At 44.8% G+C, this 22362-nt stretch overlaps 2 protein-coding genes across 2 annotated transcripts in view; one reads left to right on the top strand and one right to left on the bottom strand.

The window, feature by feature from the left end:
• TLN2 (talin 2) overlaps positions 1–22362 on the bottom strand; it is a 170438-nt gene extending 148076 nt beyond the window's left edge. The window contains exons 1-2 of the mRNA XM_065733533.1: positions 21951–22362; positions 20441–20540 (exon numbers count right to left, since the gene is read on the bottom strand). The gene's annotated coding sequence lies outside the window, so the exon portion shown is untranslated. The remainder of the gene's footprint in view (positions 1–20440; positions 20541–21950) is intronic.
• On the top strand, positions 8894–10403 carry LOC136046799 (C2 calcium-dependent domain-containing protein 4C-like). The gene is made up of 2 exons (XM_065733577.1): positions 8894–10227; positions 10317–10403. Exons 1-2 carry the CDS (start codon positions 8949–8951, stop codon positions 10376–10378), a joined length of 1341 nt encoding a protein of 446 aa, XP_065589649.1. The 5' UTR covers positions 8894–8948; the 3' UTR covers positions 10379–10403.

Raw genomic sequence — 22362 nt, 5'->3', positions numbered from 1 at the left:
AATACTGAAACCTGAATTCTCTCTGTGATGCAGTGTAAGTTCATGATGCAGAGCTGGAAGAGCTGGATGATGTGGTGTCTGCAACAGCAGGAGATCACATTCAGAGACCTAGGAGACCTTTTCCAGCTCTGCATTCCTTGTCCAAAAATGGCCTACTCAGCAAATTTGCCCTGTGTGGTCTTCATAGAAACATTAATTGAGTAATATGAGTAAATGCAGTAGAGTTTCTGGTAACAGTAGAGGGATGTCTAGAGTGGTCATACCACAGGAAAAGCTTTGTTTTATCTGTTGGTTCTGCATCAAATGTCTGTGCAATCCGTAAGAATGAATTTAGAAAATGGATTTTGATATGTTAAGCTGAGCTGAGGATGGCAGAAACCTGACAGGCACTTAATTCCTAGGAGAGGAAGAAAATGGAGTTTTAGAGTAGGATGTAACCTGTGGATGGAGAAAAGATGAAACAGATTGGAAAGGCAGTGCTATATAATTTCTTTCATGTTGTATGAGATGAAGTGTGCTAAGTACACTAGATTAGCCTTCTTTGATCAATATTTTTGATATTTCAGTTGCACTGAAATGGGAGCAAGAACAGCTATGACAAAAGGTTGTATCATCAGTCTAGATGGAAAGATGAAAGAGTGGCGTGGGAATTGTGCTGTGAAAAAGACTGCTATTGAAAAAAATATAGTAAAAATGAAAAATACATCCATTCTAATTTGGGAGCACCAAAGAAAAAGTTGTTGCTGCTCTTGACGTTACATATTGCCAATGAGATACTGACTGAAAAGAAATATACAAAAACATCAGCAAGAGAATTCCAGCAGCTCCTGTGTACAGGAACTGTTAGGAAACCTCTCATGTTGCTACTTTTTTTTTTCATGAAGCTCAAGTGCCCTGGGAAAAATGACTAGGCAGACAGGAATATTGCTGATGGAAACTCTGGGTTCCCTGTTGTGAAGCTTGGTCAGAGCACAGTGTGCATTTGGCACAGGATTTTCTTCTCACTTAGGCTGTGGAAGTCTGAAGTGAACAGCATTACACAAAAGTAAACTCAGTACAACTGAGGGGAGCGCTGACTCCCAGCTGCTCCATCTCCAGGAGTTGGTGGTGATTTATTTTAATCACGTGAACTGTCAGTTTCTGCTCCATTTTCACTGAGCCCCTACAGGTATAATTTGTTTGCATTTCCTGTGATCAAATCAATCTTTCATCTTATTGTCAGTCATTCACTGATAGCAATCTTCAGTTAAATCTTTCTTTTAATGATACTTTATCATGTAGACAAACCATGAAGTATATCTTTGCCTGGAGGACGCGAGGTGCTGCTAATTTAAACTGACTTATGAAATGGTTTTTCACACTCCCATCGGGCAGCACACTTCTCAAAAATATTTAAAATCAAAGCACGCTGTATAATAGCGCAAGCCTAAGAGCGTTCTTTTTCCTTTGTTTCCCATTCTTTTCAAACTGGGTGAAATTTGTTCTTGCACAGTCCCAGGATTATGTACCACTGAAACAGTCCTTGAAGGGCTTGTATCATTATAACCCATGAAATACCGCAGTGCTTTAAGAAGTCAGTGGAATGGAGTATCGGGAGCACAGCAAACAAGACATCCACAAACCTATTTTATTTAGCAATTTTTCATCAGAAAATTGGCCTAAGCCTAGGGCCATTAGAGATCTCTATCTGATTTCTAAGGGCATTTGGTCAAGCAGAATGTAGAAGAGATTTTAATTACATTCTTAGAGCTGATGTGGGTTGTTTTAAAGAGCATTTGATGATTCAAGGGGGCTGAATTGTTGACAGGTAAAGCGGGGCAGCTGTTAATGACTTCAGATGGTGTGAAAAGGCTGGTCCCTGGAGGGCCAATGCTATCCAGTGATGCTGGGGCTGAAGCTCCCCTGGCCTGGCTGCCACTTCATCTGCTGTTGAATGCTACTGTTTTGATACTGTCGGAGAATTGTTGAGCGGTGAATCAGTGAGTATAATATTTTAAATAGCTGAGATAAGCTGTTTTTCCTGATCATAGCAAATAAGAGCAAACAATGCAGAGTGAGAGTGCTGTTGTTACGTAGCTCAGTGTTATAAATATCAGAAACCAGAGCCATGATTGTTAGTGCCTCTACATCTGCTGGCCCTGAAGGCCAGAGATTTTTCTCCTTTTGGATGAAACAGCAGCTTCCAAGTCTTTCCAGTCCCAGAGACTCTAAGGAGGGGCTGCCCTATCATCCCTGTACTCACACACATACACCCATGTCTGAGCATCTACCTACAAATAAGTGAGAGTACAAAGCCACAAGACAGCAAGCCTCTTCCATTGCTTACTCTGGTGGGAGGAAAACGTAAAAACTTGCTGGATCACCTGTTCAGTTTCACATTCAGCTAAGAGGATGGTGCTGCTGGTCACAAAGGAAGAGCAGTGCTTCCCATAGCTACAGGCTGGAAATGGTATTCCCCACTATCTCATCTTTCTTCTCAGTGACCTGCATAAAACTGGTGCTGGAAAAGCATTTTTCAGAGCTTTCACTACATATTATTTTTATTAACACAGAGTAAAAGTGGCAAGAGATGCTTGTGAGTGCTAGAAAGCACTCACAAAAATTATCTTTTTAATTTCCTTGTATGGATAGCAAAAAATGCATCCTAAGAGCTCAAGTATTTTATTCTGCCATGCTTTTGGGTAGTGTGAGATGTCAAGCGGAATGTGCACGGCAAGCAGATTGCAGCCTGTTTCCTTTTAAGCCTTTGGGGTAGAGAGGGAAGGCTCCCAGCACACCAGTGCCACGTACAACACATTGCCCACCCCCAGCCTCCAGCAGGGAGGCTGCCAGCCCGGAGGGGCCAGGGAGAGAGGCTCGGGATGGGATCAGGCTTGGAGCTTGCTTAAGGGAATAAGAGGGGTTGAGGCAGCTAAAGAACTAAGGGTTTTGTTTCATCCTCCCCTTTTAACTGAAGCTCCTCACCATGTTACAGTTTCTACAAAGTGACAGGGAATCTCTTAAGTCACATGAGCCTATTTCTACATTTCCCTGTAGGAATATATATATGACTGCAATAACTTCAAATGGTTTTTCTTTATATAGTAATATCTTGCAGCCACATGTTTAAACTCCTCATGTGCGGGAGCAGTAATAAAGCTGTTTGTTTTCTCATGCTGATGGATTTCCTGACTTGGAAGCGATTTTGTTAGAGAAAATCCTTGCTTTTCTCACACTCTTGCTGTTCATTGCTGTGAACTTGAACTGCTGGTGTTCTGTCCTTGTTTTTAATGCAGTTTGCTACTTTTCTAGTTGTAAACCATTAATGGCAGATGTTTAACACTGGGGTTTGGGAAGAGAGAAGGGGGTACTGCAAAATTCCTTTATCCCTTATCCCAGAGTATATGTGACTTTTCCTCTAATTTTGTTTTAAACGAAATCTGTGACAAAAAAATTCTTGCTGATAATGAAACTGTCACTGTTTTCTTCCTTTCTCACAGTTCCCTGCCACCTTCAGCAGCACTTCTGTAAAATCCCAAGCCTGTTTCTGAAGCCATCAGAAATCTATAGGGCTCTTCACAGCGTCTCCTGAAATCTCTGGTAGCAGTTTCACTAACAGGCTGCTTTTATTCCACTACTGATATTCAAAATGATTTGTGTTTTCCAAGTAATCCGTGAGCATAAGGAGCTCTGGCCTAAGTGAGGTAATCATGGATTATCTGTATGAAGGTTTACAGGGTCGAGGCCCCAGAAGTCCCTGTTTTTTAAAAAGAAAGTGAAAAATGCAGAACAGTTTTTCATTTCAAAAACACTTCCCCAGAAACACAACTTGGTGCACAGAACACCGCTCTGCAGCTGCTAAGTGCACCCGGGTCCTTCTGAAATAGAACTTAGAAGTGTGTCTTTCTGTGCAGAGAAATGCTGAGGACAGTGTGAGGATGGAGGTGGAGTTCTAAGGGTCTTGCCATAAGAGGTATCCAAAACAGCGGGGAATCTGCTGGTGAGAACTTGAGCATTAAGACAAAAAGTCTACTGGAAATAAATAAATATGGCATTGGTTTTGGTAGCAACTGTCAGCATTCTGACACTCAGATGGCAGAAACCTTGTTAAGAGGTGCTACAAAGAGGAAAAAAAATACTTTGTAAAAGGCCTTCTTAACTTGCTGCAAAGCAGGAACATCTCCGAGTCAAATCTCAAATCAAACGAAGTCTTGGGAACAGCCTATATAAGTAAATAGGGGTTCGCCACACGATGAGGAGAGGAGGGAATCAGTTCTGCATTGTATACTTCTTTTACTGCTTAAAAACATTTATCTCAAGTTTTAAATAGCACATCTTTGACTTAGTGTCTGTCCCTGAGAAATACGCTAGCTGTGTAGCAGAAGAGCACAGAATACCGATGCAATTAGTATTCTGCAACAGCAAGAGCTTTGGCACCGTTAGACTCTGAGATGTCATTTTCACGTGTTCCTGGAGGCAGCTTTTCAGGCATGCACTCCTCTGTGTGCACGTTAGGAACCTTCCACCTGTCAGCAGCAATCCCCTCCTCCCAAAATGGACAGTGGCTCCTTGATGCCTGATGTTCCAGTGTGTGGCTGAGAAGACCTGGCTCCTCAAAGCTACCACGTTCATAGGCTCTCACAGTACGCTGAGTGTGGCCTGCAGGCAGCTGCAGTTCATGTTATCATAGCTGAGTCTAGAAACTCTCCTTGTTCACTGACACCCCAGTCTTTGTAGCCTGTGACACGGGAGGGAAGTGATGTCTGTCAACACACCTGTTTTAAAAACGTTTAACACTGAATTAAGATCTAGCATGTTCTGACAAGGGAAATTATCCATTTTGAAATGGCCTTGGCTTGCTGCCTCATTTATTCTCATGGGTGTTGTTTGTACTAGCAGCTTGTTACTCCAACACAGCGACGTCATCTAGTGCACTTAAGCTTTATACGTACTGTGCCTGCAGGACACACTGCAACCAGCCAGGAAGGCCCCGGAGCTGTGTTTCAGGTGCAGTAGAGAACTAACCTTTCCTTCCTTCTGTTTAAGGTTGTTTCTGATCTGTGCCCTTTGGAAGAGGACTGTGTGTGTGTGTGGCAGGGGAAATAATGTAAATGTTTTCAGATTTGAAATAGATACGAAATAGATAGTGCCTGGTGTTGGGTGTATTTCCATTTTAAACACAGAAAAGCATTTGAAGCCATGTATGGCTTGATGCCTCTTCAGTACCACACCTCAGGCTGAGAGCAGACTGGTTTTGCTGAGTTCAGTGGCAGTGGAATTAGGGCAGCATAATCTCTTTGGATTTTGTGTGGCGAGTGTCAGCCTCTCATTATAGGACCACATAACACACAACAGAGAAAAAATTCTTCAGTTCAACCTAGCAGGTCTGTACGATGCATACTGCTGAGACACAGGGCACTCAGGACACTGCATAAAGCCTCAGTGTGCCCGAGGGGCCCTGCCACTCGTGCTCTTGCTGCCAAGCAGCACTCATTCATATGTTCTTTTATTTATTTGTTCAGAGGAGCAAGGACACTTACAAAACTGCACAGGATTGGCCTTTGCTGATGAGATAAAATATCAGCTGCTACATGATAAGAACTAGCAGAAGAAAGAAAGTTTTCAGATTAGATTTGATGAACCTCTGCAACTACTGAACTCTCGTGCACCTTGTGCAAATGACTGGTCTAGACTGGAAGTGGTGAGCAGACTGCTATGAGATAGCATTCACCTTTGTCCAAACGATAGGAATGAATCAATGTGCTAAATATTTATTCATGATACTGATATCTAACCAAAAAAAAATTAAAATCCAAGTGTCTCTCAGTCTATTGAGGAAGTTTTTTCAGGAAACTACGACTAAATGAGTGCTGGAAATCTTTGCCACCTCATCCCTGCTGTCCTTGCACACTCTATTTACAGTGGACAGACCAAAACCATTTTCTTTTTCTCTTCCTGTCCGTCCTGTTTGGATGTGCTAGGCAGGAAGGGTGGAAGCCAGGCTTCCTGCAGGGAGCTGGGGGCTCTGCTGGGACTGCCAAGCCCTAGGGCAGATGGTGTGCCCTGAACTGGGGCAGGGGGCTCCCATGCTGTGTGTCTGCCCCTTAGGGCCCACTGTAGCCCTGGGGTGAAAGGCTTTCCCTTGGGTTTCCTTCCAGTCCCTTGAGCCAGTCACTGCTATAAGTGATCAGAGGGCTGGAGTATCTCTCCTATGAAGAAAGGTTGAGGGAGTTGGGCTTGTTCAGCTTGGAGAAGGCTCCAGGGAGACCTCACTGTGACCTTCCAGCACTTGAGGGGAGCTTACAAGCAGGAGGGCAATCAACTTTTTACACAGCCTTATAGGACAAGGGGAGATGGATTTTAAACTAAAAGAAGAGCCATCTAGATGTCAGGAAGAAATTCTTTACTCAGAGGGTGGTGAGGCACCAGCGGAGACTGCCCAGAGAAACTGTGCGTGCCCCATCCCTGGAGGTGTTCAGGGCCAGGTTGGATGGGATCCTGAGCAGCCTGATCTGGCAGGAGGCAGCCAGCCCACAGCAGTGGATGGGTGGGATTTAAGGTGTCTTTCAACTTCAGCCATTCTCAGATAGATGAATTCCTGGAAAACAGCCCCTGCCCTAGGCCGGCCTTCAGCTGGGGGCTCCGGCCGCGCGCTGCCGACAGGGGGTGCCCGGGGCCCGCGCTTCCGGGGGCGGAAGCGGCGCCGCCGCAGCCGGGCTGGGCCGGCCCTCAGCCGCGGGCCGCGGCCCGGAGCTCCGCCCGATGCTCGGCACGGGGCGTGGGAAAGCCTCGCTCACGAGTTATTGCCCTTTCCGATTAGAAGAGGCTTATTGCAGGCGTTTTTATAGCAACAGGAAGCTTACTCGCTATTTAATGGCGCTCCAAAACTAATCAAGGAAAAGAGCAGTTCTTTAGGGCGCAGGAAGCCGAGCAGCTAATCGTGCGCTGGAGTGCCTGTTTCCAAGGGGATGTGCAAAGTACTCGAGGGCCGCCGAGCTCCCAGCACAGCTGCTGTCTGTGAGTGGCTGCGAGGGGCTCAGCCCCCACTGATAGACACCTGCCTGCCCTTGGTCTCCGGAGGGAGCGGGGTGACAGATCGGAGGATGTGGGGAATCCCTAGCGTATTTATTTATTAGCTTATTTTTACTAAGCGTAGAGGAAGCCTAAATGGAAACGATGCACCTCAAGCAGGGTGGCTGCTTTATTTCACCGTGCCGTGATGGCCAGCTCTCGGCAACACCTGCAAACTGTCACTAGAAGCAATAAGCTTCCCACCACAAAACCCCAATTCCTACATTTTTTCTCCAGTTTTAGAGGCCAGTCTTTGATACTAAAGGCACCGGTATGTGTAACGAGACGAAGCTCCCCGTGGAAGTTCTGTGGTATGCAGAACTGTGGTATGTGGTGCTACACTCCCCCAGTGCCACTACGGTGTGTGCCACGTGGCTCTGCTGCCCAAAGGAGGGTGTTCCCGAGTCTCCCCTTGGAGACCTGCTTGAAGTCCTGCTTGCTGGGGAAGATGCAGGATCCCTCTGCATTAGCTGGGAGATGCTTGGAGCCGTGCTCACAGGGAACAAGTCAACTGCAGTAAAATGCAAAAGTGCTCACAATTAAAATGTTATCAGGGCACTTTGGGGTGTCCTGAACCCTATTACAAAGCCTGGCAGATCGTCCCTTATTTAACCCCCTAGTAGATTATTACAAAAGTGAAGCTTGTAAAATGAGCAGCAGTGAGGCAGGGCTCAGCCCCAGGACACGTGTGTTCCCAGCTGAACCTTTCAACAGGTTCAAAATGTTCCCTGCCCCTGAAACCCACTTGATCTGTTTCCTCTGAGCACATCCAGTCTATTCCAAGCCAAGTAAACATGAACTTTAGCTCCTCAGGGAGAAAAAGACAAAATTGTTCTTGTCACTGTGTTACAGGCATTCAGCTTCAGCTGAGCTTCAGCTATCCTCTCCCAGGTGTGCACTTTCTCTTAGCAGCCTCCAGCATGATCACAAAGAGTTTGCAGTGCTCCACTCGTGTTCCGCTGCCTTGCAGAGCTGTGCTGGGAAAGCTCGTGGATCCCACTCTGCTCAGTGTGGTGTCCCATAAAAGGACATGCACGCCTGCGTTTTTAAGATGCTCCTTGTCAAGGTGACTTGCCTAAGCGTTTCTTTGCCCCCTCTTTCTCGTTCCACCCACATTCTGGTTCCTGCTGTGGCTCGGTATCAGTGACAGGGCGCTGCCTCGGGTCTCAGTCGTCTTATGTTCTTTGTGGATAACACGGAGGGGGGGGGGGGGACGCACCCCGATGCAGAAAAGCAGCCGAGTCCTTTTCGAATCAGATAGGAAAACCGTGCTCCACGTTTCCTACTGCTCTTAGGTTGGAAAACAGCCAGGATCTCAAGGAGAAAGGAAAAAAACTGAGACAATTCTGCCTTTGTACCGTGTTTGTTAGATAGATGATCTCGAAAGCGGCCGCGAATGAAAAGCAGCTGGAAGCGGGGAGGACGAGGGGCTTCCCCCCGCAGGGCGGCTCATTGCGCGGCTCCCCCACCCCGAGCCGCTCCACGCCCGGCTCGGGGACGCTCCGGCCCCGCACCTCCCCCCGCTGCCTCCGTCCCTCCCTCTCCGTGCCGGCGGTGCGGTGGGAGGTGCCCGGCGATGCTAGAAAAGGGCCGGCAGCCGCGGGGACACGGCGTGGAGAGCCGCTGGCAGCTGGCGATGTACGGCCTGGGCGCGGCTCGGGGATGGAGCGCGGAGGGGTTGCGCGGGGAGGGCTCTCGGTAGCGGCCCCAAGCCGCTGAGCCTCTTCGGTGGCTTCGTTTTGTCTTTTTAGACTTCACTGAGGGCGGTGTGCCGGGCGGAGGCTGCTTTGGACGTGCTGCCTGGGAAGCACGTTAATGTGATTTTGCATTTCTGTGTCTACAGGTACGTTTGCCTTTTCAGCTCTTCCCCTTTGCGGACCTCCCGTCTGGGTGCAACGATGTGGTTCTTGGACAGGATCAGAGCGTCGCAGGGAAGCGGGAACCTGCCATGTGCCTCCTTCCTGGGCCTGCCAGCCAGCCAGCATCTGCTGGAAAAAGCCCCCCTGGGGGCTGCTGCGTTTCCCAACGTGCTCACCCCAGACAGAATCCCTGAATTCTGCATCCCCCCCCGGCTGAGCACTGCTCCTGCTCAGGGCCACGGCTCCCGCCAGCACCACGGTTCGGAGGATGCACATCTCGGTTCCTCCGACCGCAGCTCCAACTCTTCCTTGCCACACTTCATCCAGGTGGAAAGCGCTGAAGAGATTCCAGCGCTGGAGGAAGAAGGCACCAACTCAGACCCGCAGTCCCAAGCAGCACTCTCCCTGCCTCACTTTCCCAGAGCTCCCACTTCCTATGGCTTCTGCACGTTGCTGGAGAGTCCTCACACCAGGAGAAAGGAGTCGATCTTCCATGGCGACACATGTGGGGCTCTGCCCAGCCTGACGCTGCCTCGATCCAGAGCTAACACGTTCAGTGGCAAAGGGAACGCATCCAATCCCATTGCTATCAGCTTCACTTCAGTAAGGCTGCCTCCCAAGCACGTCTCCCTGCGCAGGCAGGGTGCTTGCGACAGCGACACTGCCTCCTCCAGCGACTCCTCTCCTTTCAGCTCCCCTCTTCTCAGCAGATCACCTCCCAGATCCTGCTCCTTGATCAAGACACGAAGTCAGGAAGGATTGCTCTGCCGAGCACTGAAAGCCAAGAACAAATCTGGCATGGCCAGGAATAATTCTCTGTCTACAGAGGAGAGCAGCTCCACTGATAACAGCCCCAGTGCCATCAGGCGGGCCTCGGAGGGGCTGCTCACTGCACAGAGCTGTAGCATGTCTTCTGCCCTCTTTCCCCTGGACTTTGCCCGTGGGCAGCAGAGACTGGTGGGAGAGAGCACGGTAGTCATGGACAAGGGGGGCATGTTAAGGCTGTCCGCTGAATACTGCTCAGAAAATGAAAGGCTGCGGATCCGTCTCATCAGTGCAGAGGGTTTATATGATGACTCTGTGGAGCCCAAAAACATAAACTGCTGCATCACCCTCTACCTGGTGCCAGGGAAAACGCAGAAGCAAAGAAGCACTGTTATAAAGAGAAGCAGGAATCCCATCTTTAATGAGGACTTCTTTTTTGATGGCATTGCAGAAGAAGAGCTCCTCAGCCGTTCTGTGAGGATGAAAGCAACAAATAAAGGGAGCAGCATGAAACGGGATTACACCTTAGGAGAACAGGAATTGTCTTTAATGAGTATGTTGTCCTTGTAATACTTCAAACAGACTAATTTTGTATTCTGAAAGTTTTCTACTAAATAAAGTTTTGGTTTCATTTTCTTACAGAATACTTGATAACACTGTGTCATTCAGTATTGTTTTCATGCCAATGTTCCTTAACACTTTGAGCTCTGCAAGGCATTTGCTGCTAAATTCCATGGTGGCTGTGGAGCTGAGCTGCCTGTGAAGGCAGGTGAGGAAGGGAGAAGGGTGGTTTTAGGACCAAGCATTCAGAGATTACTGAGTCAAAGCTGTTTTGTTTATGGTTTTGAGGAGGAAGAAGGGTTGTTTTCCATTTCCTCTGGTTCCTGGGCACATATGCAGCATGCGCAAGCTGCGGGCGCTAAACTCTGGCAGCACCCAGGTAATACATCAGTTAAATAGACCATTTTAACAGCACTCATATTTACAGAAAGGAACATTTTAATGCCCCTTATGTTTGGGGAGTGAGAGACGGTTCATTTGGTAATCTGCCCTTCTAGAACTTGGGGGGAAGATCTGGATTCCCAAAGCAGGCATTAGCCTGTTTTGAGAATAACACAATCAGCTTCTGCTAAGCAGCAGCTACGTGCAGGCTCAGCTCTCTTTCTCCACAGACCTGTACCGTCACCATCATGCAGTCAGGTGACTCCTGCCTTGTGTCACCATGGAGAGGGCAACTGCTGTTAGTGCAGTTAGCATCTTCATTTACCCTTCCTTTCTGTGGTTGATTTCACAGCTGCCTGGGTGAAGTTGCCAGGTAATTGTGTTTTGGTCAGGAACGTACCCTGGAGCTTCTAGCTCTCAGCAATTTAGCTGTTGCATCCTTTTATAAACCAAGGCAGATAAGGTATCAGTGCTGGATGGGCAAACAATGGCTTGGGATCTCTGAATTGAATTCCTGCTTCAGCTCCTAACTCGCTGTGTACCTTGTTCAAGGATAAAATAAGGTTCACCTTTTTCTGTGCTGTACCAGGAGTGGCTGAGCTGCTTGCCTTAACATCATAAGTACCATAAAGCTGCATGCTTGAGGACACTTCCTCTCTCCCCTGTTTTTTTCTCAGCTGAGCTGGGCTGTGAAAGTCCAAGGAGGCAGAAATTGTCTTGAAAGTCCAGGACTGTTGCTGCCTCCCCTGATTAAGTTACAGGCTTCATTACGTGAAAGGTAGATAGGTATGGGACATAAAACATGTATTTTGTAGAATTCATTGTGAGGGTGTAGAAACAGGGCTTTGCTTATGCCAAATCTACAGCTTAAAAGCTCCTTCAAATAGATTTCTGGCAGATCCTCCCCCTGCTCTATTCTGGCACCAGTCTAACTGTCTGCAAACCATGGGCCTATTCATGGGAGGTTGTGGTATTGCCTGACCACCTAATTATTTGATTCTCTTTCAGGCTTAATTGCCCCAGAAAATATTTTCTTCCTTGGTACGGCAGAAAAAGCCCAAAAGATGTTAACTGTGAGTGCTCAGAAATACTGCTAGTCCTTGGTCCATCTCACATGAAAAGCTTCTTAAAATCAATCTCTGTACAAAGCACAGCTTGCACAGGGGAATGGCTGGGTATATTCCCAGAAGATGATTAAAATCAAATATAATAATAATCCCTCTGTGCTGAGGGAGGGAATTAAATATACACCTTTGCACAGCAGGAGGTGATACACTAACACTTGCATCCTTGAGTTTGGGCAAACTGACTACTGGAGAAAACACAAAGGCTGTGGGGCAAAGTGAAATTAAGAAGTGTAACTCCAAGGAAGAATCAGTATTGCCACAAAAGAAAAGTCTTTTTAAATGCTCATTGTATACCAGACTGACTTAAAATTGAGCTGTTTCTTCCAGCTTTTCTCATATTGTACTGAATTCCCCAGAGGAAGTCAAATGCTTCTCCAGGCAGATGATAAGTCACATTTTTGGTCCTTGCAACTTGAAGTTCCTTCACAGGTATACCCACATGGAGAAGGAGGCTGAGCTATTACAGAAGACAACACTCACAGGTGTCAGAGGTTCACTTGCAGTCACACCACAGTGCGTGTCCATGTACCACAGGGCTAAAAAGATGGAACAGCTGAGGTGGGAAGGTGCTCTGCAGGCTGTATTGCCTGACTGCTGCTGAGAGCAGTGTCCTCTTTACTGCCCCTCATCAGCTGTTTATACACAATTATGGGATCCTTCCTGAATGTTCTCTTCACCACGCTAGTGGGCACAAGGTATTTTGTAGCATCAAAGATAGGTGGTTGTAAAATGCCATCCTTCATCAGGCAGGGATGGAATTAAGTACTTGGAGAAATTCCTGTAATAGGGAAATAAGTTTCCAGCTGGGTTCGTCTCGTCAGGTATTTGGAGATGAAAAAGCTTCACCCTTGGTCAGCTGAAAGAGAACTGATCCGTTTCTAATGTTCTTTAAAAATGACTTATTTCTGAGAAAGTGTTTGATGATAGGTATCCTGCCTGGGGATGACTTGGGCTTATTTTCTTGTGATTTGAAACTGTAAGTAGTGAACTCCTACAGTGCTGCCTATGCTGCAGCTGCTTTCCAACAGCGTCAGTTGTCTCGGGGCTATTACGTAAAACACCTGCATGAGCAAACAAGAATGTAACCGGACACTTCAACCTGGAAAGAAATCATGAAGAAGAAAAGCAAGAAGAAAATCCACCTCCTAGCACTAGAAAATACCTTTTCAGAGCTAAGAGATGACCTGATTAGAAGTTTTCTAACTTTTAAAATGCCATATATGAAAAAATGGTACCCTACATAGCTCTCTCAAACAAAACTCGAGTTTGAGGCAGTATGATCAGAGGTGTTTGGTGGTGCTCACTGGCCAAAGGATCACCTGGTAACAGCATGTTTTAAAAACAGTGACAAACATTTGAGAAGGTGAGTCCTTTCTGCCAAGATCCCATACTCTTGTTTTGCTAAGCAAATATTATCTGTTACTGCTGCACTGGATGTACTTAATTGTGCTGGCCTTTTGAAACAGTTATTTTAGGCATGCCTCCTCAGCTGGTTGTGGACAAACGTTACTGCAAAGCAAGTACTTCCTTATTTTGATGCCATTTTCCTGATTATTAAATCAGAAACAAACCTGTATAGATTACACTCTGTAGGGTAAAATGCAGTTCCTATAACTGTGCTGCTTTTCAGGTAAGATCAGGAATAACACCACAGGAAGCAAATACCTATGACCTCAAAAGCCGGAGAGCACAGATGTGTAGATCAGGGATTAAGAGACTGGAGTTACTGCAGTATCACATTCCATGTATGGCACCACTTGTTCAAAGCTGCTCCTATTTTTTCAGACCAGCTCTGGAAAATGGCTGAAAATGGTGCCCATGCTGTCTCTGAGCCTGTCCTGGGAAGGAGCTCTTGGAAGAGGCTGGCAACTGTAGAGGCTGCAGTGAAAAACTGAAAGTATGGTGGGGTCTCAAGCAGAAATTCTTTGGATTTAACGTAACGTCACTTAGAAAATGGGAGAAAAAAAAGAGAGACAAATGTATAAATCCGTGAAAACCTACATTTGGGTCACAAGGATATTTGCCCCAGGCCAGGGAAGCTGTCTGGGAGAAATCCTTCCTGTGGGAGTGCCTCAGGCCACGCGTTTGCTGGGCTTGAGCACATCCTTGTGCTCTCCAGCAGCTACCACCTGCTTCAGAGTCTCCCGCTTGTCCTGCATCTAGGTTAGAGGTCTTCAGCTTGCTCAGGGGGCTGAACTGTTGGGCATGATATTTGGCCAAGGTAGGAAAGGTAATGAGTCACATCTATTGATGGCTTTTTGTAGCAGGATGTTTGGTTAAAACAAACAGTAGCCTTTTGCTCATGAAACAAATGGCATAATTAAATGCTATCTATCTTCCATTACTGTGTATTCCGAACACACATGCACAAAGCCACATAAAATTCATGTGCAATTTAAAATAAGATCGTATTCAATACAGACTTAATGCTGAGGACTGCCACTAAAACATACTCTAGAAATATTAACATTATTAATAGCGTGTTAGAAGATAGCCAATCTTTCTTTCATTCTTTTAAAATCCTTCTGGATTATCTTTCCTCATGATGAAGGTAAAAGGAAGTTGAACATTCCGGAGTGTCAGTGAAATAAACTTCTGTGCAGAAAAGTGACTGATAGAAAACACAGGTGGCAGGAATGGGTAGACTGCAGATCCCTCAGCCTGGTCTTTGCACAGCATCACACAGCCTGTGGAGTGGGGAAGAAGGGCTACTTTATTTGTGCTTGGATCACTTAAGGGAGTCGTGGTTTAAGCTGCCAGTTTATTTGTATTTAAGGGAGTCTTGTAAAAGGAAAAGAGCTTCTTGCAGTTCTTTGCTCCTGTAAGGAATAGAAATGGCTTCTGCTAAAACACCTGGTGGTGTTCAACAATTGGTAATTGAGCATAGTCCCAAAGATGAGAAGGAGTGTCCCACAAACAGCAATGATAACAAACAACAGCCTCTTTTTGCCTTGATACCATCACAGGTGACCAGAGTGCTATGCCTTTGGATTTTTTTTTAATTCCCTCTCCTATTCCTTTTCTATTTCTGGTCATAAATGTTGTAATGTTGCAAAATTATCTGTCCTGAGTGGTACAGTGAGAACCTGACCTTGTCAAGCATCGCGTGTACCAGACAGAAAAATAGTGAACAAGATTTTCCAGTTCACTTCCTTCCTGTTAAAGCTTAATGACTTTTCTGCTTGCATTTCTCAACCTTTTCAGGGCAAATTGAGGAAGCATGTGAAAGACATGTGAAAGACCATAAGGTAAGTGAGAGGATGAGAAGATTACAAAAGAAATTGAGCACCTTGTGGTTTTTTGTTTTTCTTTTTTTTTAAGTAAGATGACCTGCCAAAGTTCTGGGTCTTCATTAGATTGCTTAGCTGGGAGCCGTGTACAGGGAAAGAAGTCACAGCCTGTGTGTTTAAACCGTTGCTGTGAAGTCCAGGAGGTCATGCAAGTACAGTTCTCCAGAGCTTGCACATTCCTCAGTGCCGTCAGTTTTATATGTCTGTGTGGCTATGGCTCATGACGTTCTGCTGCCTGAAAGGAAGAGTTCCCCTTTGCCTTCACATAATAGTTAAGAAACACACTGAGAAGAGCAGCTGAATAAGAGCCTCATACTAAAGATGCTTACTTTCTCACACGCAGAGCTAAAGAATGAGCTAGAATGGCTCAGGGTAGCACTACTCAAATTTCCATGATTATTTCTATCATCCCCTTACCAAAATGCAGTTCCTTAAGACGTGACATTTAACCATTTAACTTCCATCTTTGTTTTCTTGTGTGAGAAACCTTCCTGTCCCAACCATTAGCCACTTCCGGTGAACAATAAACCTGAGTTTATCATTTTAGTAAAGATAAAAGCAATAACAGATGCTGTCTTGAAATGACAGAGCCAGTCTACGTTTGTCTGATGTTTCTCTGACTTCAACAGATTATTTAATGTAACTGTGATTGTAGATTAAACTGTTTGAGTTCACATTAGCTTTAGTCCAGTGCCTAGAGCAGATCTGTATTTACCAGATTTGTTTTCTGGCAGGATCCATCCATCAGATTTTGGGGATCAGTTGGGCACAGGTGGCTAAGCTGTGATGGATGCTAGAGATAGAGCTGGAGGCCCACACTTAAAACAGAGTGGCAAAGGTTTGATATTAAAAACAGGCTCCACAAGAACAGCTGTCTGGCCTGTAGGGATTGATGGCTATGCTGAAGCTGATGCTGACCTGCAGTTGAAGCCCATATGGGGAAATCACCTAGGCACGTGGCTCATCCTGAATGCTGGCAAAAGCAGTGTCACTGATGGTGAAAGAGTGGCTGTGGTCAGTGATGACTCTTACACCCCTAATTATTTTGCCTAACGTGTTGAAGCTTCTCCAGGTCAGAAATTCAGCTGTGCAGCCTCAGATCTGTGTAGAAGTGTGCAGGCAGCACAAATCAGCAACAAAATGGTGATATATTCTGTCTGCTGAATAGGCTGTAGCCTCAAACCCACAGTTGGTAATATCAGGTCACTGTAAAATGATCTCCTGGCTTGTTGCTGCGCATAAGGAGAGCTGCTTTTGCATGAGTATTTGAGCATTGCAAGACTGCCCCATTTCGTGCCACAAGTGTGTTACGCCTGGTTTTCACGCTCCTTGTCTGTTCTCAGGGCATGGGGCTGGTGGAAGTGAATGTGACCACCAGCAGGGAGTGTCCATTTCAGAGTGGCCCAGATAGTGCCACCTGCAAGACTCGTGTGCTGGATTTTCCCAAACATGAGACCTGATTGACCTTGTTCTCAAAACAAGGTCAAAGCTAAATATAACCCATGGCTGCAAGGTGCACTTACAGGGCTCTGAGGTATACTGCAGCTTTGTCCAATATCTGCTTTTGTTTTGTTTTGTGTGCAAAAGTTATCTGCTAAACAATGCGCTCTCCTGAACTCATATGATGTGTGTAAGTTTTTGAAATTAAACTTCTTCAGTAGTACAGGCTTGTCTGGCTTCGGTTAGAAACACTGTTAGGAAGCTGTATTATTAACATTATATTAATTATAATACATAGCAAAACTGTATTATTAACTATATTAAGTTATGAGAAGCAACAAGCAGTGGAATCACTGGGAAAAGGATATATACATATCAGGGTGTCCATTTTGCTTCCAAATAACCAACTTCCTGGAGGCATTCAAGGCTAGGCTGGATGGGGCCCTGGGCAGCCTGATCTAGTGGGTGGCAACTGCCCACGGCTGGGGGTTGGAACTGGATGGGCTTCAAGTCTCTTCTAACCCAAACCATTCTGTGATTCCTAGGTAAATACCTCTACTGTCTTCTCTCTCTGAAACGTAACCAGATTTCTTTTACTTGGGAAAGAGCTGTGAAACAATAGCTGATCATGCTGGCAACCAAGACAGCAAAGTACTTGGCACAGCCAGAGGGAAAAATCATGCTGTGTGTAGTCCATTGGTGATGGCAGGTGGATGTGTTGGGAGTGGAGATGTTGTCTTGTGGGGTGCTGTAAAGAGTATCTGAGTAAGCACAACTGGCTTCAGAAACATGTCCTCAGAGAGAGTGATTATTCTTATGCCCTGATAGAAGATGCAATGCAGCTCAGAAATCATTTTACATCTTTCTCATGAAGATACAACTTCTGATTACCATTCAGAGTATTCCCTAAACTATCCTCCAGCTCTGTAAGAGAAATCTAAAGCAAAACCATTAATATGAGAAGAATGGTAAAACAGAGCTACTCCCACTGAAAGCACCAGGCACGATCCATGTCTGTGTAAAACTTGAGTACAAATCAATTCAATAGTGAGTTTACTAAAATTTGTCCTAAACATTTTTACTGGAGAGGAATGGGCACATTTAGCAAATGCATGCCAAATAGATTGTGTGAAGGACATTTCAGTATAGTTCTGAAAATGCACATGGCTTCATTTAACCATCAGCTTTAAAGATACCAGTAGGAATGAATGAGCTAAGGTTGCCTGAGGAATGGGACTGGATGGCAGTTTGGGCAATAGTGGTGAGTGATCTGTCACGCTAGCAAGTCACTACGTGAGTCCAGAAGATGAAGATAAAACTGATGTAAACATCAACAGACTGATGGAGCAGAACACTTGAGAATTGCATGAATGGAAATGGAAAAAAAGAAGAGAGACTTCACGGGACCTTTTAAAGGTCAAAATCCAGCACAATCTGAGGGAAGTTGCTAGAGAATAAACTGATAAAGTTGAAAAACAAAATGTGGAACTACAATTATCAACATGGAGCTAATCTGCTTCAGTTTATTTGTGTTTCCACTCATTGTTCTTTGTGGTAAATAAACACTGCTTCAAGACTGGATGCTGCTCATGGTTCACTTTTTCTTGGTAAGAACTTTGTAGCAGGTTAAACTCACATTTCTAATGCAAATCAGTCCTTGTTGGGACTAGTGCCTAGCCCAGGCACATCCAACCTGTGGGCCGTGGGCTGCATGCAGTCCTGCCCACTGCGTCCCCTGGCCACCCCCTGCCCCGTGCCATTGTGGTGGCTATTCCCTGCCAAGTGGAAGTGCTTGGCCTGGCCCTGATATGCACCCATTGCTCAGCCACAACCAGACAGCAGTCTGGGCTGAAGCCAGGATCAGGAGAGGGAACTGTGCAGTGCTAAATCAAGTTATGGCAAATAATTTTATGCATTTTGAGACATTGGCTAAATGCAGTCCTCTGAACAGCAAAAAGTATGCAGCTGTGCTTTCCATTCTGATAAAGGAATTTGAGAATAGGGTTTCATGATGCTGAAAAAAGTCTTTTTTTTTTTTTTCATATTCATGATTCCATTTTCAGTTGACATAAATAAATGATCTGAGAATTTTTAAATGGATTGTATGGAATTGCAATCAGACATTCAACTCAAAAATCTGACCATGTCTCTTTACCAGACTTTTATAAAGTCCTCCCTTACCAGATAAAAATATCCTTTGCTTCACAGTCATGCTTTATTCATGTCATCGCTTTTTGACAGCACGCACATTTGTGAACAACTGTTTTCAAGGGTGAAGTAAAGGAAGAGTAAAATTGTTGATGTTTGTTTGCATTAGGTATAGAAAATCCAACGAAAATCTTGAGCTATTTGGACTGACTGTGTTTTGCAGAGTTACAAAACATTTAAAGTTGTGAACGCAGATGTTTCTTGTGATGAGCTGAATTTGTTAATGAAAAGAAATGTGTTACCAAGATGCTCGAGGAGCTTAATGCATCTGCAGTGCTGATATGGGGCAGGTTGCATATACATTTCTCCATGCTAGGAACTTCTGATGGGTGTAAATATTCAGTATGTGTGATGAGAAACAATGGAAAAATTAATATCAGTTTTCTACAGAAAGAACTGTCTGTCAAAAGGATAATGGTGGAGTAGAGAACTTGAATCAAACATTGTTAGGAGCTAATAAGCAGTCAGAAGGGACAGTGGTTTCATACACTGAGTAGTAGTGGTGCTAGGATATTTCTGCTGGCTACATAAGTAGGGTTCAGTGAATACAGGACTATGCTACCAAACGTTCTGTAAACTACAAAATAGGAGAGAGAAGAAGATGCAAATGGAGATATACCCAGCACATCATGTAAAACTAAGTCCTGCAGGTTTCTTGAGACCACGTCCACTTCAAACTCATAGAAATACAAGCATTAACAAAATCTACTGTGTAGAATTCCCTCAGGTATATGAAATAGAAAAAGAATGAGGAAACTGCTGATATTAGAGTACATCTGAAAACATTATTGATCCCCTCATTTATTGAAACATAATTTAATGAAACATCATTTCCCCCTCAACATTACACTCCATTGGACCAAGTATTCTGGGCAACGGCAAAAATAAGGAAATAAAATGAGGACTTTTTATATATGTTTTTATATATTTATACCTCATGAATTTAAAATCATTCTAGAAAAAAAGAAAAAAAAGCAGGGCCATACCGATGTCAGACTTACTTTTCAGGAGAGAAAAGGTGATAGAGTTGCTAGTTTACCATTTGCCTTTACTATATGTTTCTTCCCCAGCATAGGGTGCTCTATGCTGGCACCCATAAATGTTTTGCCTATCTGTGACTGATAAATGTAACAGAAGTCTACTCTATACATGTGAGAGAGCAGTAGGCAGCCAGGCTCTCCATCTCTGCTCGGTGTGTATGAAACTAGATGATTCATGATTTATGCTGCTGCTGAAGAAGCTGAGGCACCCGTGTATTATCATGATTAATTTAGCAAAGCTTACTTGGAAATGACACCAGAAAAGATATCTAATGACATCTTGTTTCACTTATAAAAGTAACATCTAATATGCAGTTACAAGGAGGAACAGGGAAATGAAAGCCTGCTTTCCTCTGGTAGCCTAACAGATAAAATGAGAGGTGGCATATTTCTGACTTTCCCTTGCTTTGGAGGAGCTTCAGTCTGCAACGGAGAGGGGAACAGCTTCACCTCATGCAAGATCAGCGATTGAACTTCAGTGTAATGCTTACGAAAGTAGTTCATTCATGTGTCTACAGTGGCCACAGGCATTGCCTAGAGAGGCTGGCAGCCACACCACACCTTTTTTAGGGATGTTTTGCAGTTAACCACTCTATCAGACCTGGGCAGCAGTGCCCTTCCTCCATGTGCACCCTGGCCCAATGCACTGAAGAACATTTTGCAAATGTACCTCTATGTTCCTCAGCCACTGAACTCCACGAACTGCAGCTCTGACTTACCAAACGGGTTCTTGAGGGAAGGCTGGCAAAACAGTTAGGTTCAGCAGCCTCACGGTTAACACACTTCCCAGACTGCATCAGAACTGTTGAACCATCAGACCTGCCACGTAAACAAATGAACTTGACATAAAACTGCTTTTAGCCTGTAATTTAATGTTTTTGTGAGGGAAATTGCCAAATCCTCATTTCACATAAACAGATATATGAGTCATTACAGCGAGTGTGTTTATTGTACACAGCACTTCTTTCCAAAACACACATGTTTAAACAGATGGCTTATGTTGACTATTAATGCAGTTCCTGCAATTAAGTTCAGACTGAACAAAGTAGGCAGAGACTGACATTCTATTGACATCAAAGCCAGTGTATTGCATCTTCTTCTTATGAATGTTCAAAGTCAGGGCAGCTACTACAGCCTCACTGAAATGTCAACTGCGATAAGTCACGATGTAAATGAAGAGGGGAGATAAGGTAGCTGGCATCTTGCTAATTTACTTTTGGACTGTGATTTACTATATGCATATTTATGCTGTTACGTTTTAATGGTGAAAGTTCACGTTTGAGCAAATTACTATAAATAAACATAGATAGCAGTTAGATTCAATGTGTCTCTCCAGCTCTATAGCTGTAGTGGGATCAAAGCACACACAAACTAGTTTCTGTGATACAGGGAGCCCAACAGCATGGTGATGATGTGCTCTACTTGCTGTGCGACGAGCAGAAGTGGCCAAATGGCCCATGAACGGTTATGGTCCTGCAGGGAAGGCTGCTATGCCAGAAACAGAAATGGCCATACCTGGCCAACCCCAAGGCTCTTCTATCACAGTGTTGTGCTGATGTAGAATATTGCATAGGGGCTGGCTAAGAAGGAATGTGAGAGCAGCTCACGTGACGTGGCACAGATTACACAGCTGAGACTGCTCCAGGGCTTCCTGACCTGCAGACAGTTTCTGTGTGTTTAATAGTGCCTAACAGGTTTCTCCTCTGAATTTGTTGCAGGGTTTTTGGAATTGATGTTAACATTCCGTATTCACAGTTTCCTGTAGAGAAGTGTTTCATGGAAAAAGTGCCTCACTTTCTTTTGAGCTTGCTATTAACATTATTTGATGATCTGCAGGTCTTGCACTGGAAGAAACAGTGAACAATTGCTCCTTATTCACTGTCTTCTGTAAAGTTTATTCTATCATCTCCTGTGCTGTCCAGGCTGAGGAGCTCTATACTATTTTACCTATCTTTATCATTTTTTCTCTATTACCTCATGGTTATTTTTTACCTATCTCATTATTTTCAGATAAACTTGGGCAGCAGGTAGTGCTATGGCCCTGCAGTTGGAGTCTCATGGCTGCAGTTCAATGAATGGAGTCTCCAGCCCCATGTGACCTGTTTGGGAGCTGCTGTTTGAAGCTTCTGGAATGATATATATGAGAGCAGGTATGGCTAGGCTTAATGAAGTAAAGTGGCTGTTTAAAACAGCTCTACAAGCATTTCGTATCTATTAGGTGCTGCTTACCTTTTCCTCCTTCCTTGTTACTCTCTTAAATCAAATTTCATCTGCTGCTTCTTGTATTCTTCATTTAAATTTAGTAGCAGAAAAAAACAGCAACATGCATTTCATATATGTCTTTGGATAGAGACGTTTTAAAATGCCTTTCATATTCAGTAGTAACTTTCTAAGCTGTCCTGCATGGGAACAGCTCTGCTACAGCACAAAGCTGGGTAGCAGTTAGGTTACTTTGTCTTCTGCTCCAGCAGCGCTTGTGACACAAGTTCTTGGAAGATCTCCAAATGTCACTGCATGATGCTGGACAAGGCTGAAGCTGAAGCAGAACAAGGCCCCTTTTATTGCCCAAGTCTGGCACATCTTCAGCGTTACAGGGCTGGTGCTGCACAGTGGAACACTGCCTCCCTGCTGAAATACCACC

The sequence above is a fragment of the Cyrtonyx montezumae genome, unplaced genomic scaffold (genome assembly GCF_038088225.1).
Source record: "Cyrtonyx montezumae isolate F1298 unplaced genomic scaffold, pur_monq_1.0 scaffold_17, whole genome shotgun sequence".
Taxonomy (NCBI): domain Eukaryota; kingdom Metazoa; phylum Chordata; class Aves; order Galliformes; family Odontophoridae; genus Cyrtonyx; species Cyrtonyx montezumae.
Note: the sequence above shows the minus strand (reverse complement) of the source record. Positions and strands in the feature narration are given on the sequence as shown.

Coding starts and splice junctions, on each gene's coding strand:
- LOC136046799 (XM_065733577.1), top strand. CDS start 8,949: ATGTGGTTCTTGGACAGGATCAGAGCGTCGCAGGGAAGCGGGAACCTG. Junction 10,228..10,316: donor ACAGGAATTGTCTTTAATGA/GTATGTTGTCCT, acceptor ATTTTCTTACAG/AATACTTGATAACACTGTGT.